Source organism: Sciurus vulgaris, assembly GCF_902686455.1.
Source record: "Sciurus vulgaris genome assembly, chromosome: 11".
Lineage (NCBI taxonomy): Eukaryota > Metazoa > Chordata > Mammalia > Rodentia > Sciuridae > Sciurus > Sciurus vulgaris.
Genome location: NC_136472.1, coordinates 72,058,528 through 72,078,379, shown reverse-complemented (window position 1 = coordinate 72,078,379; position 19,852 = coordinate 72,058,528). Strand labels below are relative to the sequence as shown.

At 42.3% G+C, this 19,852-nt stretch overlaps 2 protein-coding genes across 2 annotated transcripts in view; both read left to right on the top strand.

Moving 5' to 3' along the window:
* Nucleotides 1-510: 510 nt before the first annotated feature.
* On the top strand, nt 511-2,444 carry LOC306639487 (zinc finger protein 41 homolog). The gene has a single exon (XM_079103104.1). It carries the CDS (start codon nt 513-515, stop codon nt 1,107-1,109), a length of 597 nt encoding a protein of 198 aa, XP_078959230.1. The 5' UTR covers nt 511-512; the 3' UTR covers nt 1,110-2,444.
* Nucleotides 2,445-11,441: 8,997 nt separating this feature from the next.
* The window catches only part of PGM2L1 (phosphoglucomutase 2 like 1), a 63,019-nt gene continuing 54,608 nt past the window's right edge, over nt 11,442-19,852 (top strand). The window contains exon 1 of the mRNA XM_079105170.1: nt 11,442-11,851. Coding sequence (XP_078961296.1) covers nt 11,741-11,851 — 111 coding nt within the window. The 5' untranslated portion in view covers nt 11,442-11,740. The remainder of the gene's footprint in view (nt 11,852-19,852) is intronic.

Sequence of the window (19,852 nt, the reverse complement as noted above, 5' to 3'; positions counted from 1 at the left end):
CCCTACCTCATTAGGAGACAAGCCACATGTGGAGGAAACAGTGCTGTGGAGCCCAGAGGACTTCAGAGAGTACAGTCTCCTGTGAGGCTTAGGGTACCTCACAGTAGTTCTTGGTTTTCACCTCCTTCCTACTAAAGCTAGTACCCAGCCTCAGAGTGTCCTGGGGCTGTGAGCCTCTGCCCTCCCTAGATGTGCTGCCGTATTCTCAGTATCTTCCAGCACACGTGACTTTCCTTCACCTAAGCTCCATCACCCACCTGACCCTGAACCATCCCGCAGAAGGCATCTCCAGGCTGAGCCTGGATAGTGATACTGGCCTGTACCTGAATCATTTCAGCAGTTCCATCTGGGAAACAGCACTCAGACTCCTTGTGAGCAACAAGAGGTCAGGGGCGCTGTGTTCCTGGCCCAGGGCCTGAGCTGTGCACACAGTGGGACGCCACCACTAGGGGCGTGGAGCCACAGAGGAGTGGGGAGCCCTCAGCTCCCAGAAGCCTTCTCCCAGGATCAGTATGGAAAAATCTGCGGGCAGGAAAAGGAGGACCCCAGCCTCGAAGGTGGAGGCAGATGGACAGAAGGCCACTCTCAAAGGAGAGAAAGTGTCTGGTGGCACGAGGCCAAACAAGAGGCCTGCGGCACCCAGAGAGCATCGCAAGGAGCTGAGTCTGAGCCCGGAGGACGAGGCGCAGCTCTTTGATGCCTTCGATGCCTCATTTAAAGATGACTTCGAGGGTGTCCCTGTGTTCGTTCCTTTTCAGAGGAAGAAACCCTATGAATGCAGTGAATGCGGACGAATCTTTAAGCACAAGACAGATCACATTCGCCATCAGAGAGTTCACACTGGGGAGAAGCCCTTTAAGTGTGATCAGTGTGGCAAAACGTTCCGGCACAGCTCTGACGTCACTAAACATCAACGGATTCACACTGGTGAGAAGCCTTTTAAGTGTGGGGAGTGTGGGAAAGCCTTCAACTGCGGCTCCAACCTCCTAAAACACCAGAAAACACACACAGGAGAGAAGCCATATGAATGCCAAGAGTGTGGGAAAACCTTTGCATACAGCTCCTGTCTTATCCGGCACCGGAAACGCCACCCACAGAAGCAGCATTGAGTGGGGCGTGGCCTGCAGGTCACAGAGTTCCTGCCATGGCGCCAGGGCTCCCTCATTCAGCATCTGATGAGGCCTGGGGCTCCGGTGCAGTGTGCTGGGTGTGCCTCTGGTTGCCCATCCCTGTCATCACCAGAAAAGCCCACCCATCAGACATGAGTGGGCAAGGGCCTTCTGCCTCAGGGAGTCTCTGCATCGAGATAGAGTGAAGGCAGGGAAGCCCCTCGCGGCTTCAGCCATTCTCCAGTTACTCCGTGCTGCTCAGTGCTCAGCACAGAACAAACGGGCATGTTAAGTGCCATCCATGGGACCCCTGAAGGCACCCGGCAGGAGTGACACTGTTGTTGGTGAAGGCCAGCGGTTCCTGTGTGGTCCTGCCTATGTGTCACTCTCCTCTGGCCTTTTCACTAACACCTTGAAGACTTCCATCTGTGGATGCTTAGTCCCAGGAGCTGAGCAGGCACCTGGGACCCCAAGCTGGAGAACAGTGGTCTGTGGCCAGCTCTGGCTTCTTTACCTGGGCTAGAGCTCCAGGCCCCAAGTTCAGCCCCTGCCCCTGGAACTGAGCCACATCTCTGCCCTCCCGGCCTAGCCAGCTCCCAGATGGGCAGCCTGACTCACCCAGACAGAGGCTCCTCAGGCTCTTGAATGCTGCCACCTTGAGAGATTCCTGCCCTGGCCCTGTGGTAAGCCCCCAGGGTGCTACCTGCAGCTTCCATCCACTTGGCCTTCAGACATAGTGGTGGCCCTGCCCCCATGGTGGCCCTCCACTCCCTGCCTGTCCCCAAGTCTTTCAAGTCCACATGGCTGTGTGGGCCCTTGGTGTCCCAAGAGTGATTTGGATGGGGCTCTGTTCTCTTAGTGGCAGCAGAGCAGTGCCGACCGAGAGGCAGGACAGCTTTTCATCGAGAGAATGCTGGCACCCATGTTTTCAACTAGATATAAAAACTGATAATATCCTAATGGAGTCCTTTGAAGACTCTGCCCAGAAAGAAAGGTTCCTAGCCAGAGCAGAAGATGGCGTGTCCATCAAGCAGTCACAGAAACCAAGGAAGGGATACCACCCCAGATGATTGAGATGGTCCCATTCCCAGTAGGAATGTTTTACCAGGTTAACAGCTCTTGCTCTTGAGTCCCCTAACAGCTATGACACTCAGTGCCACTGTGTGGCCACCGTCCCCTGAGGCATCACAGGCATTGCCATCTTTGCAGAGTGGCCTGCCATTCTGAACACACTTTCAGCCCCTGTGCTCAGTTCTACTTGCAGAGCGCTGTGCAGTATTCACAAAGCATACTTCTTCCTGCTGGTGCATGCTAGCTGCCCTGGCCTGAGGAGCCCACTTGAACCTGACACCTGGGGCTGGCGTGTGGCCCATGCAGAGGGTGCATGACTCCCCGGCTCTTGAGCCAGTTCTCTGAAGGTTCACGCTGAAGTCACTAGCACCAGCCTCCCTCTGCTTTACACACACATACTAGCTTAAAATTCACCTAAATCAACTGGGCACAGTAGCATGTGCCTTTAAACCCAGCTGCTCAGGAGGCTGCAGCAGGAGGAACACAAGTCGAGGCCAGCCTGGGCAACCTGGTGAGACCCTGTCTCACAGTTAAAAGAGCTGGAGTGTGGCTCTGTTGTGGAGCACCCCTGTGTTCAATCCCCATCGCCACTCTCCAAAAAAGAAAAATCCACCTACATTCCAAAACCAAGTGAAAGCCTGCCGTAGGAGTTTGGCTTATGACCCAGTTGATCTATGATGGCAGGTCCTGGCACTCAGTCTATCACCTGCCCGTGGCCAGCTTTTGGCCCACAGGACAGCACCTCACAGATCCCTGGAATAGTCTCTGAGGCCAGGCTCCCTGGGGCTTCGTCCAACTCACTGCTCTTGGCCTGGGGTGCCGGGCAACTGTGGCCCACCTGGACAGCTCTTAGTGATGCAGGGGACCTTGGCTGGTACTACCCCTATGAGGCAGAGGATTCCAGGTGAGGAGCCTCCTACCCTGGGACCTCTTCACTAGTTGTTCCCAGGGGCCATCCTGCCCAGGCTTGATCACCTCAGTCCTGAGAGGAAGCCTGTAGTCTCAGAAGTGGAGATCTGATGAAATGGAATTAAAGGAATATAGGAAAGCAGGTGTCGAAGTTGGTGTGGCAGACGTGTGTACTCATGCATGCAGCACGAGGTCCTCGATTGGGAGAGTGCCCACATTGCTGGGATGTTTGAAACCACCAGGTAACAAAGCGGTGCCTGCTCCCTAGCCCACCTCTTGGTCATTAAAGATAAGAGGTTTTCAGGGGCTCAGCATCATTTCAGGTGTCATTATGTTCAGATGTTGAACAAAAAACAATGCCAACAATGTGTGTTCATACCGAGCTGCAGAGCAGATTGACCAGTGTTGGTTCTGAGTGACTAGATCAGGGGTTGGCACGTGTCTCCTATGAAAGGCCAGAGAGCAAGTGTTCCTGCCTTTGCAGGCTCACGGTCTGTATCATGGCACCTCAGTCACTGTGTAGTGCAATAGCAGTAGAGATGGCGTGGAGCAGACAAGCAAGACTGCCAGCCAGACCCTGTAGAAAAGGTCATGGCTGTCTTTTGCCTATCTGTGGTACAGGGTTAGGGTATTCAGACCACAGAAAGCTTGCGGGCTTGTTCTTTGCAAACTTTCTATGGATCTTTTAAGTCCTTCAGAACTAGATGTTGGCCATGAAAGGCTGGCCAGGAAGTCAGGAGACTTGGGTACAGGTCATACACAGGAGCCAGAGGGTGGCAGGGAGCTGCTTACACTGCCCTCTGCTGCTTGCTATGCCAGGAGGATAGTGGCCTTAGACCTCCATCGCGGCCAGGGGACTCCCACATGTCCCTGCTGGCATCTGTGTTTGGTTTGATTTCTTTTTTTCTCTTTTGGTCCTGGGGATTGAACCCTGGGCATTCTACCACTGAGCTACCTCCCCAGCCCTTTTTATTTTGAGGCGGGGTCTCACTAGGTTGCCCAGGCTGAACTTGGACTTGAACTTGTGATCCTCCTGCCTCAGCCTCCCAGGCAGCAGTGGGATTATACACATGTGCCACCATGCCCAGCTGCTTTGTGATTCATTTGAATTCTTGTGCTTTTTCAGTGATTTCTCCCTCCTGTTATTGGCAAGCATGACTTTTTTAATGAGTGCCTTATGATCGGTTGACTAGGAAGGTCAGAGCTGACTTAACTGTTCCCTAACCTGGGCACACAGATTTTTGCTTACATTGTTATAAATAATTTCATGAGGAAAAAAAAGATAAACTAAGACAAGAAAAGATGAGAAAAACTAAGACAAGAAAAGCGATGGCACGGTGAATGCTGTTTTCCAGACGCAGAGTGCTGTGCTGCCTTGCACCTGCCCCTGGGCCCGGCCCAAAGACACCGGCAACAGTGCAGGCAGCAGGGTTGCCCCTGCCTCCAGCAGCTGTGGGGCTCTCACCCTTGCCAGTTCAGTGAGGGGAGAAGAGATGTATTTCAACCCAGTGTCCTTGATCTCTGTGAGGGAGGGAGGTGCTGGAGAGCGTAGAAGGCCCTGGTTTGGCCCTGGATTGCGGCTGTGGAGCTTCAGGCATGTCAGTGAAACACCTCGTGCCTTGTTTTCCTCCTGTGTGAAATTGATGTGCTCAACCCGAGGGCCTCCAGGAATTCTGTGATTTGATGCATGAAAGTCTAAGTATAGGTCTGGTGCATACTGAAGGGTCAACAAATGCTAACTCTTAGGAAGGCACAGTGGCACACAACTGTGAAATCACTTACCCAGGAGGCTGAGGCAGAAGGATCACAAGTTTGAGGCCAGCCTCAGCAACTTAGCAAGACCCTGTCTCAAAATAAAAATTTTAAAAGGGGCTTGGGATGTAGTTCAGTGGTAGGGCATCCCTAGGTTCAATCCCTGGAACCACAAAAAAAGACTAGGTCTTCTCACATGTTTGTGTTCTTAATGAGACCGAACACTCATATGTGTGGAGAGGTGTCCATACAAGCCAGTGGCCCTAGATGCTTCTCCCAGAAAAAGATGGAAGCAGAATTTTAAAACTCACCATGGAAAAGAGCAAATGATAATTTTGGAGGGTTTTTAAAATAAACAAATAAATATATGTACATATATATATGTTTTTATTACAGTTGATGGCTATGAGATAAATCACCCAGCCAACCCAAAATTAGCTTTCTTTTTTTTTTTTTTTTTTTTTTTTTTTTCAAAATTAGCTTTCTCTTGCCATCTTTCTCTCACAGACAGGTGAGCTCATTTCCCATTTCTTCTGAGGCTGCAGAACAACACCAAGCAGCAAGGCCAGATCCTGCAGGTCTGTTTTGTTGTTTAAATGAAACTCACGTTCCAGGAAAAGAAAACCCAAATAACCCAAGTCAAAGACAAAACAGCGCACAGGGTAGAGCTCCTGGAGCTCTGTGGGTGCCACTGAGAGCCCCGGCAGTAAAGCCACTGGAGGGCTGGCAGGAAGAGCCCAGGGCCTGGGCCCAGCACCTGGCTCCACAAGGCATAGGAAGAACAGCAGAAGCAGATCAGAATGGAGGAAGAAAGCCAGAGGGGACAGAGGCTTTGAGAGCATGAGAAACTGAAAGACTTTGAAAGCATGATAAAGTGGACATCCTTTGGCGAAGTCATTGAGAAGAGGAGCAGAAGCAAATGAATCATGTGTAGAGTTTCAATTTAGATATGAGGTGTCCCCGGAAGCTGACGGGCCTCAAGGTGGAATGGCTGGGTTACGAGAGCCTTACCCCAGTCAGTGTCCATCCCCTTAGGGATTGGGTGGTGACTGCAGGCGGGTGGGTGTGGCGGGAGAGTGGGTCATGGGGCGTGCCTTTGGGTTTATGTTCTGTCCTTGTTGAGCAGAGCTCTCTGCTTCCTGGTGCCAGGTTTCCAGCTGCTTTCCTTAGCCACACATTCCTGCCGTGATTTCTGTCATCTTAGGCCCCAAGGAATGGAGTTAGCCACCTATAGACTGAGACCTTTCAAACCCTGAGCCCCAGAATAAACTTTTCCTCCTCCAAAGAAAAAAAAAAACAACAAAAATGAATTCAAAATGGATCAAGGTCAGAAAGGTAAGCTAAAAAATATAAAACTCTTAGCAGAAAACACAAGGTAAATAAATCTTCATGACCTTGGATTTGATATGACACCAAAGGACAAGCAACAAAAGAACACATAGGTAAATTGGATTTCATCCAAAACTAAAAACTTCTATGCTTCAAAAGACACTCTCAAAATATGAAAAAATCCAGAAAGAGAAAATATTTGCAAATCATATACCTGATTTGTATCAGTTATAACTTACCTTTATTTCTAAAAATACAAGAAAACTTTCAGCTCAATAATAAAAAGACAAAGAATTTAAACAGGTATTTCTCCAAGATATACAAATGGCCAATGAGCATGTAAAGAGAGTCTCAGCATCCCAGGGATGGTGGTGCATGCCTGTAATTCTAGCTGCTCAGGAGGCTGTCAGAAATATCACAAGTTCAAGGCCAGACCCGGCAACTTAGCGAGGCCCTAAGCAAACTTAGTGGGATACTCTCTCAAAATAAAAAAATAAAAAGGGCTGGGGATGTGGCTCAGTGTTTTAAGCATCCCTGGGTTCACTCTCTAGTATCAAAAAAAGAAAAAAAAGATTCTCAGCATAATTAGCTAATAGAACTTCCTCAAATGAGTTACCATATGATCCAGTAAATTCACCAAGTTGTATACTTCATAGAAATGAAAATGTATTTCATACCAAAACTTTTGCATGAATCTTTGTAGTAACATTATTCATAATAGCCAAGAGGCAGAAATGACCAAAGGTGTATCAACAGATGAATCAATATTTGGTATATCCATGCATTGAAATATTATTCAAGAGTAAAAAAAGAATGAATACTAATACATGCTATAATATGGATGAACCTTGCACACATTATGGTAACTAAAAGAGTCCAGTCACAAATACCATATAATGCTGTTTAGATATAATGTCTAGTAAAGGCAAACTACAGAGAAAGAAAGATTAGAGGCTGCTTAGTCCAAGGGTGGAGAAACCCATAGGAAGCTGATAGCTAAAGGCACAGTTTTCCTTTTAAGGTGATGACGATGTTTTAAAATTGACTGTGATAATGTTTATTCATACCTGTGAATGTGATTTAAAAAACCATGAATTGTATACTTTAAATGGATAAATTATACGATACATGATTTATGTAAGTAAAGCTACTGAAAATGTAATGAGATACTCAGTCTCAGGTAACAACTGTGTACTGCAAACCTGAGATTAAATGTCTTTTTTGCATTTTGCATCTGGGTTCTTCACCTTACTTTTCTGTAATCCTGGTTGTGTTCTGCATCCATTCTCCCTTACGCAAAGGTAACTACCTTTTTATTTGTTGGTGTTGTATCTCCCTGCCTAAGAGGAGGTTATATGTAATAGGGCTAAAAGTAGAGTTGTTTGCAAGGTACTTCCTTTTCTGATACTCTCTCTTTTTAAATAAAAAGCTCACTAATGTTTATGACAAGTATCTTTGTGAGCAACAAGAAAATATTTCTTTTTACAGAGTAATCACAGAGCAGAATGGTAAAGTTCTTCAAGATTTAAAGTCTTAAAATAGGAAGATGATACAGTCCTTGAACTCTTCTTGGTGGCAGTACTTCAGGAATTGGCAGGACTTTGGAGGGGATGACTGAATTGTAAACCTAGACAGAGGCTTTCAAATTCAGAGCCTCAACCAAGTTTCCTGGTGATTGCTTATGAATATTATGCAAGGAGAAAGCTGTCAGACTTCCAGTGTCAGTGATCAGTATGGCCCTAGACAATGCAGATGTTAGCAGGAAACCTGAGCTAGAGTTGTTCACTCTGTGTTTTCCCCTATACTACAAAAAGCTGGAAGGGGGAACATTCTGATATTAATAAAAATGTAGTCTCTTGCTACCCTAGCAGAATGAGAGCATCAAGTCTTTGAATTCAATTTTTTAAAAAATAATCAAGAAATGGACAATTGAGTTTTTTCTTATATACATTTTTATTTGAAAATAATTTTAAAGTTAGAAAAATAGAAATAGTACAAAAAATACCTATATATACCACACATACCTATTGTTAACATTTCTCCCTGTTTGCATGATCATTTACTACTTATCTAACCATATAATATATAATAAATATTCATATATAGAAATATATGAATACACATATATAAGTGTATATATATGATATGCGATTATTTTTCTGAACCATATGAGGGGGTGATTCCACAATATTAAGTCTATTACTTGTTTTTGTATCATATATATATTAATATATTCTATAAAAATATCATGTTATAGTTTGGGTCTTAAATGTCTCCCCAAATGGGGGCCTATACTGAAGTTTTGGTCCTCACCCTGTCACACTATTGGGAAGTGCTAGAACCTTTATGAAGTGGTAAAAGGAAGTTAGGTCATTGGAGATGTGCCCTTTAAGGGGATATTGAGACCCTGGTTCCTTCCTGACTCTCTTTTACTTCCTGCCCATCATTCCCAGGAGCTTTGCCATGACATGCTGCCTCATTGCAGACCCAAAAATAATGGAATCAATCAACCATGGACTGAAACCGCTGAAACTATGAACCCAAATAAACTTTTCCTCTTATGAAGCTTTTTTTTAGCTGAGGCATTTTTTCAGAGTAACAGAACGCTAACACAATATACTATATCATAACTATAATGATAATGTTATATGTATTACAAATTAATTATATTATACAATCATGCATCACATAACAATGTTTGGGTCAAAGGTAGATTGCATATACAATGGTAGTTCCTTAAGATTTCATCATGTAGTGATGTTATAGCCTTTGATGTTCACACAATGATGATATTGCCTAACAACGCATTCTTCAGAAGACATTTCTGTTCTGAGAACCAAGAGGAATATTCTCTTTCATAACCACGGTTAGGGTTGACAGACTTAGGAAATAAAAAATACATGATGCCAAGGGCAAATTCCAACAGAAATGAAAACTTCTGAACTTTTCCAGACTAGAGAAACTACTATACTCCCCCTTCTGGAAACACTTTGACATTCTTCCTAAATTTGATGAGTTTTGGGTTACCCATCAATGACTTTGGCTACCTATCAATGCCTCAGCAATAAGTTTAATCTGCTGGAAGATTTCTGGTAACCAGTTAATGTCTATCATGATCTTACTGATAAAAGTGAAGTTTAGCTGACTCTGGTATCAAATTAAAGCTTGCGTTTCTCCTGTTTTCTACATCTGCCCTACATAATTCTATTTTTTAAATGTTCTGTTGATTTGGTAGCATATTGCAGGATTGAATAAAATTATCTCATAAAAGCTACTACTTCTAAAATTTAAATATAAATCATCATTGGATCATGTAAAAATGTAGGTTCTGATTCTGTAGAGCTGGTTTAAGGTCTGAAATTCTGTATTTTTTAGTAAGTTCCCAGAGGATGCCAATACATTGGTCCTATCATCACACTTCGAGCTGTAAGATTATGGCCACTTCACAGTCAATAGATATTTTCATGTAGGCACTTAGGTCCTGTCCAAATATACTGATTCAGAATGTGTGGGGGCAGTATCCAGGAATATACAGTACATTTTAAACAATCTCCTAAGGAGATTTGAGAAATACTGGTTTATGCATTTGAAATGCCCTCTACCTTTTTCCTTGACTTGTTTATTTTCTGTTCCTGAAAGCTGAGTGCAGTTCAATGCTTTTACTGGTCACCTCAAACTTAAATTATCAGCTGCTTACAACAATATTTGCTATTTATCATGGCTCTATTTTCTTGCATATATTCCCTCTCTCTAGACAGATTTTACTTCTTGAAATACACAATTACAAACATTCTTGCAGCCTCAACTCCTAGCATAATGGTTAGTATAGAGTAAACTTTCAATATTTGTCATGGACAATAATCATGATGATAACAGAAGATGAATTTCTTTCCTGGACACATGGTTGTTTTCCAGGCTTTGCCGTGATGAAAAGAACCTGCTGAGTCCATAAAAGAAACATTCAATTGCTTAGCAAAAACTCCAATTTCCAACAATGGCACGACATTTTTTAGAAACTGGCACAATTCTTTTTGTATTTTGGTAGTTTGGATTTTATTATGGTAAACAGAAGCTTAAAGGAAAGAAATGCTTTGAATTTACTGTCTCTTTTATCTGTGAACCTTAAAACATTCTAAAACCACTTATTATGTTACTGTGCAGCTGTGCTGTAAATATTATTCTATCCTCCTTACAAAGAGCTGATTAGGGAGAGTGGTAATAGACTTGATCAAAATCATAACTATTGTAAGAAGGCTACACCAAGAAACTAGGGAGCAGTTGGGCTGGACGACAGGTAAGAACACAGCACTTTCCCCGACCTCAAGTTATGTGACTTGAAAGGTGCACATGCCATTGAAGATGAGAAGAAATCAAAGATTATTTGCACTTTGGAGAACCGATTTCTTCTCCCCCTATATTCCAGTGTCACTGCCTAGTGTATTCATGACTTGTACATTCTTAACATTGTGGTTAACAGCTTCCTTATCCATTTTCTAGTCATCTTTCCGCTTAACCACTTTCTTATCTATTTTGTAGTCACCTAGTTCTTCCTATTTCCTAGCCCTCTGTGGCAGCTGAGCAAAACACTGCTGCTTAGAAAATTCGCTTCACCTGTTTCTTCTTTGTGTGTTCAAGGAGAATGGCTCACACCCACCTACCTCACCAGGATGGCTGGAGGCACAAAACGCGCCTCGTTAAATGGATAAATGGATACACGATGTTGCCTGACCACGCCACTCCTTGTTTAACTTAATGCCCAAGCACCGCATAACAGGCACAGGGCGTGTTGATAGGGCACGGACTCGAGGAAGAGCTTTTTCCTCTGAGGGAAGGGGACGCGCGGACTGCTGCGAGCGGTCTGGCGGTCTCCACAGAGCGCCGGAAAGGAAAAAAACTACCACTCCCGTGAGGCCGCGCGCTGCCAGCGCGCACCTTGCCGCCAGGCGCGTGCCCTAGACAAAGCTGGCTGGGGGCACCAGAGAGCAATCGCTGAGGCGGGCTACCCCGGGGAGCCTTGACTGCAGATAGGAGAAAGGAAAGGCATAGGACTGTGGGGATGGTAGCGAGGACAAGACGCTTGGCGAAACGCAAATTAAAAAACAGAGCCGTGCACCCTTTCTTCACTACTCCAGCGGACCGCAGTTTCGCCCGGCTGCGGGGACGCCGGGGACGCGCTCCCGGGCTCGCGCTTCTTGCCTCCGGGACTCAAATCAGCAGGGGAAGGGGCGGGGCCTACGGCTGAGGGGCGGGGCCTGGGGCGGCGAGGGCGGTGGCGGCGGCGGCTGCGGCCACGACCCAGACATCTGGGACTGTTGTTGTTCACTCCGCGCACGCCCGCCTCAGTCAGATCGCCCAGAGACCCGGACCTGGTCCCCTGGGACGCGGGCGGTGGTATCCGCCCTCTCTCTCGGTTCCCTAAAGCTACAACGGGAGGTGGCACCAATACGCTGCAGTTGGTCTCCGATGCCCTTCAGTGAGGAGGGGGAGTCCGGACCCTGGTGAGCACATCCAGGTTCCCAATTCGGTGTCTTCGCCGGCTCCTCAGGCCCGCATACCCACGTCTCGCTGCCATGGCTGAAAACGCAGAGGGAGACCTGAACTCCAACCTGCTCCACGCCCCCTATCGCACCGGCGACCCTCAGCTAGACACGGCCATCGGGCAGTGGCTCCGCTGGGACAAGGTAGGTACCTGCTCAACCGTCATCCAGCCCCTCTTCCTGCACGTCCTCCCACGCACAGTCCGCCCTTTCCAGTGCCCATCCAGGCAGGGCTCCACAGGCTTCGGAGGAGATGGCCAGGAGAGCCGGGCGTTGCCACCTGCTTAAGCTTGGGCTGCTTTCCTCCGGTGGTCTGGGCTGGTCAGGGGAATCGGCAATCGCTTCCTCTTGCAGTGCGCTAAATTGCAAACCCCTCTTTCTCCTCCCTTCAGTGTGTGTCATCTCTCATTCTCAAAAATAATCGTCATCGTAAATTATGCCCTTCACAGAGCTATATCTTTTCCTTTAACTTCCTTCTCTGCAAACCTGCAAGTGGTTTCTGGCATCCTTCTCGGAGTTTCTAACCTTTATCCGCTTTAGTGTGTTTCCATCTTCTGTCACTAGGTAGTCGCTGGTCTTTATCACTCCCTGGTATTCTGTAGTATCACCTTTTGCTCTTGCCAAAGGCAAAGATTCTCTTAACTCATTTCTTTTCCTTGCTGGCCTTTGTTTTCTGGAAGTATCCTGCTCAAAGAATAGTGTTTTCTGAGTTTCATATGATAACTCTTGATACAGAACTGTTTTTGCCTTACCCTCTCCCCTGCTCTGCCCTTCTTGTGCAGGCATATGGGATAGATTTGTGAACGCAGAAATTATAATACAGCTGTCTCACTTGTAATACAGGCCATTGGAGGCTCTAACAGAGGATGATAAACCAAGCTTTTGCTTTGTCAAGTGCATAAAAAATACATTTGTTGAAGCAGAGAAAGCAACACATTTAAAATTGAATTAATAATGTTGAATTAGGGGGTTTGCATACTAGTATGTGAAATCATGTTGTACAAAAGAATTTCTAAAGGATTAGATTTCTGAAAAAGTTCTGTTTTTTACTTTGTTCAATCATTCATGTGTTCAGTGGAAAAAAAACAGCATTTGGAGATGTTCTAGGCCCTATTTAGGGTCAAGAAATACTAGTGGTAAGGAATATAGAAAATTCCTGTCCTCAATAAGCTGTCCGTCAGTAGATAAGGATAACCAACAGATAAGCTATATGATGAGGTATTCGGCATTGCGTGGTCATATGCATCTTGGGCATTCTCATTCTTCTAGAGTCTAAACCAGTCTTTAAATGCAGATTCAGGGTGGAGCTTGAGAGGCTGCCTTAGAGTGAGCTTCCAGGTAATACCAATGAGCCTGGTCTGTGGACCACATTTGAAATAGCAAGACTTTGCCCTTTGATGCTTGTTTTTACTATATTTTCCCTAATCAATGTCCTGGTTAATTTTCAAAAGATTGGTTGAATGAATTAACATTCATTAATTGCCCATCTTATGCCTAGATACTGTTGAGATATATTAAAATCTTTAAAAACTATAAATTGCACATAATAACTGCTAGAATAATTTTGGTGGCAATTAATGGTTTATAGATAGTCTCATAGGAGTTCAAAAGTGGGAGTGATCTGTGGATTGGGATGGTCAAGGATACTTTATGAAAAGGTAGAATACATATAAAAAGAATGAGGAGCACCTTCATTAAAAGTGGAAGAGAAAGTCTTAATTTATTTGAAAGTGCCTTCTACATACAAGGCACTGGTTGAAAACCTGTGGGAGATAGAAAGATTAGACAGACATGGATCAAACCTTCAAAGAATATAGAAGGAAAGATGAAACAGAGGCTAACAAATGTAATGCAGGGAGCCAAAATAAATGCCCTTAGCAAAAGGATAGATTTAAATGTATTTATTAATTTTTAGTAGGTATAATACATATCTTCATGATCCCTTTTTTAAATTTAAAATTTTTAATAAATGTGCTTCATTCACAAAATGTGAAAAAAATACAACAAACACAAACATACATTTTCATGTATGGTACCTCCCACCACTTGGCAGCTATGGTAAAACCAAATGATCTATTCATGATCCTGAAGATTCCAACCACATTATTATCATTTGTTTTTTGAAACACCAAATTATTTTGGAGAAACTGCTGTGAATGAGATAGGAGGCCTCTTAACTTCTTTGTATTCATATGAAATAATTCTTAAGAGTACCCATATAATATTAGAAGGCTCTTCATTTATCATTACATGTGTGATCATGATCCATTTTTAATGGGGAAAATATGGTAATTGGGAAACAAAAGTGTATCTACAGTAGATGGATACTGTAAGTAAGATAGGTTAAGTCCCAGGGAACTGAAATTTAGAGGACAGAAATGTAAAATAATAAATCAGACTTATAGCATTTTATTCCATTATTTGTTGATAGCACACATAGTCTTTTAATATAGAGAAAATAAATTTAACACCGATTAATACCTATTTGTTAGAAAAGGAACCTACCAGGGCTGGGGCTATAGCTCAGTTGGTAGAGTGCTTGCCTTTTAAGCATAAGGCCCTGGGTACCAAATGCTGCTGATTGTTAATGACTCCAGTGGTATGTGATAAATTATAAACTGACCTCAGGGCAGATTGCTATTTGCCTTGGCCACCAAAATCACCAATTTTAGCCTTGATGATACTTTAAAATAGCTTCATGAAAAAAGGTTATTTGTGTTGAGTTTTCAGAATTAGTTAAGATTTAGACTTGCTAAGGTAGAGAGGACAATGACAAGCAGAGAGATTAACACTTTAATGTGAATAGTTAGCATATTTGTTTCTGCTGTACATAAAATTTTTGGACAGGTATGTGAAGACCAGGTCATAGCAGGGCTTTAGTATATGTTTAGTGGCCTTAAACAAATACAAGTATATGTGTTAAAAATAGCACAAAATAGGAAGTTTATTGGGGGCAATCTAAGGTTTTCCATGTAGTTTCCATGGAGTGACTTTCTGTTGGTACATTTACCAGTCTAGGGTCTAACCTCCCAGTTCCCAGACCTTCAGTCTAATATGTTAAGCCTACCTTGTCTCAGGATGGACTCTTCATACTCAAGGTCACAGAAACTGATGTCCTATTTAAGAATACTATTTTATTAATTTATGGTACAGATCTAATAGCTAAATGGATTTGTTTCTAGTCAGGACATTTTATAGATGCACCATAAGGGAAGTCAAAGAAAAAGGAGGTTTTGGTGATTGTGAAATCAAATCACTGGGAGTCACATATATATATGTATGTATGTATATATATATATATATATATATATATATAAATTTAACAGCATCAGCCTATAACAAGTAAATGCATTCATCTTCTTGATGGGATGATCCTGCCTCTAGAACCCAATAAGTCCATGGATCAAGGTGTTCCTCCTCCAGGCAGTGCATAGATGACTCTTCCACCACTAGAACACCCTGTGTTCTAGGGCTGAGGCTCCTACCTCCTCCTCACTTCTTTCTTTCAGTGTGATCATGTATTGTCAAATTACAGACAAGTCATGCTTACCTAGAAACCAGATTCTGTTTAACATGGTAACTGTCCTGTTTCTAATGCATTGCGAATTTTAACTGAAAGTGGTCATAAATTCTATAAATTAAGCACTGGCAAAGCTTGGGTGGGTGAATAGACAGGGAGTGGGACTGAGGCAGTGCAGAGCACCTCAACCACAGCCATAATAGCAACAACAAAGGTGTTGAACTTCCTATATATTGACGACAATGTGGAGGCAGAAACTGGTTGTTGAATTTTAAGAAATACTAAGTAGAGTATTCTGGTCTGAGAAAGTAGGTCTGCTTTGAGAAAGAGTAGACTACACAGTTGAAGATAGGTTAGGCGTATCAAAAGCTTGAAAATAAAAGACTTTGGTATAAGCCAGTGATTTTCAAACATTTAACAATAGAAGGTTTTTCATGCAAAATGTAGCCCAGGTAAAAAGAGGTGGTGGATGAATTCCCTTTTAAATCAATATTGTATGATGGAAAATAGACCCATGAAGCACCTCTGCAAAGTTGGATCTAGTCCAATTTCATTGTGTAGCGATCCAAAAAAGTTGTGGAAATCATCCTTTTGTGGAATCTGAACTTGAATTTGCTACCATTTTAATACAAGTTTTATGATACTAGTTTATATAACCTTTTTGTTCACATTTTTCTAATACTTTACTCAATTTAGCATTTAATCAATGAAGAATATAGCATACATATTGGCTTTATGAATTTGGGGAAATGTTAGTACTTATTCCTGGTATTTACTTGCATAGTATTTCAATCTTTGTACAATGCTCTAAATCTCGTCTGATACAGCAACCCTGTGTGGTAGGAAGGTGGTAGTGATGCCCATTTTTAAAAGTAAAGAAATAGGCTAGAAAAGGAAAATGATTTACTCAAGAAGATATGGCCTTTTATGTGGAAGATTTGGAATTAGAACCTGTCAGGTGACTTTTACTTTAATCTTCTTATCACTATAATAGACTTTATAAATTGAATATCCAGTAAATGTTAGTGATATCATAACCAAATTTCAAGGACCTCATTAAAACCATTTTATTGCCTTTGTAAAGCTAGAAGATATAAGATCCTGCAGAATAAACCGTTATGGATTTTTTTGTTGTTGTTTTTAAGAGCTGCTCAACAGTTGCTTTGGTCTCCTTGGCAACAATATTCTCCCTTTTGTCCAAGAAATGTAGTATATAAATAGGTGTTTGAATTTTTTCTTTTTAGAATTAACATTAATTTTTTATTTCCAAATTTTCTTTCTACTCAGTTTCTATCACTTTATTTTCAATTTATTTGTACTTATTTTGGATAAATACATACAATTTTTTAAAGATAGCACAGAAGGGATTATCATGGAAAGCAGTGCTCCTAATTATGTCTTCCCTTCCTTAGTTTGCTCCTTGAATGCCATTTTAACAGTGTATTAGTTATTTTTGGAATTACCATGAATAGACAAAATAATATGCTAGTGTCATTATTTCTTTTTTTTTTTTTTTTTGTCATTATTCTTGATTTAAAAAAAACTTAGATAGTATGTCAGACATATGCCTGTGCTGTAAAAGCATGGGCGCTCACTCACACTATATTTTCTATGTCTCCTTCATTAGTTAATTTTACATTGCTATAATAAATACCTAAGATTGGGTAATACGTATATAGCTCACTATTTTGGAGACAGAAAGACCAAGACCTGGTAGTCCCATTGCTTTGCCATGGGCCTCATGGCTGATGGCATCATGGCAGGAGCACTGGCAAGAGGGATCACATAGTAAGATAGAAAGCCAGAGAGCTGGGAGGGGCCAACCTTCTTTATTTTATTTTTTAAATAACAAGTGTGTGGGAACTCCTTCCACAAAACCAGCATTTCCTTCCCAAGATAGTGCCTACAGTGACCCAGTTACCTTCCACTAGGCCCCACCTCTTAAAGTTCCCACCAACTCAACACCTCCACGCTGAGCACCAGGCCTTCAACACATGAACCACAGGGAAACAAACCACATCCAAATTGTAACACTTCCTAAATTTTGATATTTATGCTATTATTCTTTTATTTATTACTTTGAAAGTTTAAATAATAAAGAAGTCTGCAGGAAAATAAGTCATAAGCACAGACCTCCCGACTGGGCATTCTGTTTTAGAGGATACTGGCAGAAAATATATTCTTTGTGCAAAAGTAGAGAAAACCCATGGCTTCCTCGAAAAGTCTGTGGATATCAATAACTAAGGATCAAGCTATATGAAGAAAAGAGTTTACATGCAAAATAAGATAAAGCAGTGGACCTATACAAAGATAAATCAGGGAACATAAGATCTTAAATTTTTCTAATTAAATTAAAATAGAGGATTATGGCATCAAAGAAAGAAAGAAGCAATGAAAAAGAGACAAAACAAGAATGAGCTCTAGGAAATTAGGAATAAAAAGTGATTTCACCTCCACCCTCTGTCAAATATAATAAAAATTATTAAAGTTAGAGTTGGGAAAACATGGCAAAAGGAAATAGGAAATATGTGAAGAGTTCAATGTGGAGCAATACCCCAGCCTAATGTAGATATTCTAGTTGTTAACAGTGCACTAGATCCACAAGAGGCTTCAAGAAATAGGTCTTGAAAAAGAATGCAATATCTGTGCCCTATTAGTAGTAAAATTGGAAGATGTTGTTGATATGGTGAAGATGGCATTTTTTCTGTCAACAATATTAAAAAAAAAAAAAAAAGCAGTTATTCTTGGAAGGAAAGGAGGGTTGGAGGGAGGGAACTAAGCTGGAAGGGCAGACCTGAGTAAGCAAGAGGGAAGAAGGAGAGCTGGGGTGTAGCTTAGAGGCAGAGCACTTGCCTAGCATGCATGAGGCCCTGGGTTCCTCCCAGCACCACAGGAGGAAAAAAGGGAGGACAGACTTGAACAGGTAAGTTATAGTCCAAAAATGAAGCAAACTAAAACAGGCCATTGTTTTGAAGATTTAATCAGTGAACCTGAAGGAAAAAATGCATTTGATCTTAAAACTCACAGGTGACACAAAGTGAATGTTAAGAAAAGAAAGCTTAATCTGAATTCACTGTGGGGTCTAAAGTGAAGACTATTTAGATGGTCTTAACTTAGTATATTAGTCACCTTTCCATCCCTGTGACCAAAGTACCTGATGTGAACAACTTAAAGGAGGACAGGTTTATTTTGGTTCATGGTTTGAGAGGTTATAGTCCATAGGTAGCTGGCTACACCACTTAGGGCCTGAGGTGAGGCAAGAACATCACAGCAGAACAGTGTTTTGGAAGAAAGCTGCTCAGCTTATGGCAGCCAGGAAGAAAGGGGAAGGGACAAATTATAGTCCCCAAGGGCATGTCTTCAATGATGTACTTCCTCCAGCTACTCTTCATCTGCCTACATTTTCCCCCTCCTCCCAGTAGTCTATTCACATTCACTGATGAGTTTAAAGCCCTCATGATCCAATCACTTCCCAAAAGCCATGCTTCTGGACATTTTTGCATTAGGAACCAAGCCTGCAACACATGACCCTTTAGCGAACATTCTAGATCCAATCCGTAACACCTAGTGATTACACTATTTTAAACATCAACTAGAAGACAAAGCACACAATTCAATTTTTTTTATTATAGTAGAAAACATAACATAAAAGTAACCATCTTGACCATTTTTAAGTGTACAGTTCAATAGTTTTTGAAAGTATATTCACATTTTTGTGTTACAAATCTCCAGAATATTTTTATCTTACTGAACTGAAACTATATCCCCATTAAACAACCTGTCATTTCCTCCTTCTCTTTCCCCTAGCAACCACCATTATATTTTCTGTTTCTACAAATTCAATTACTCTAGGTACGTCATATATGTAGAATCACACAGTATTTGTCTTTTTGTGACTGGTTTATTTCACTTGTCATAATGTCCTCATGGTTCATTCATGTTGTAGATAAGATTTAATTTTTTTTTAATAAATCAGGATTGAACCCAGCGTGCTTAATCACTGAGCCCATCCCTAGCCTCTCCCCCCCTCCTTTTTTTTTGAGACAGGGTCTTGCTAAGATACTTAGAGCCTCCCTGAGTTGCTGAGACTGGTTTTGAACTCGCGATCTTCCTGGAATTACAGACAGCCCAGCAATAAGATTTAATTTTGATCATAGATCAAAATGCAGATGTAATCAATCTATTTTGGGTTTTGACTTATTGTTCTTTGTTATTGTGATTTGTATCATCAGACTTTGTCATTCAAATATTTGTTGAAATCACATCTGCTCCACTGTAGGCACTGACTTTTTCCTTTTCTTTCCTCATTGTCATTTTAATAAGTTCTCAGGAAGGAGAGGAGACAAGTGATTTAAGTCTTTCATTTTACTAAGACTCTTCTTTTAGTTTTCAAATTAAAAATGTACTTGAAACTGGAGGCAGCTAAGCTGTCCTTCACTGTGTGATGGGATACACCAACTGGTATATCCACACAATGAAATATTAAAAAGAAATAGGTGGGCTGGGGTGTGACTCAGTGGTGGAGTGCATGTGTGAGGCACTGGGTTCACTCCTCAGCACCACATACAAATAAACAAACAAAATAAAGGTATTGTGTTCATCTACAACTACAAAAAATTTAAAAA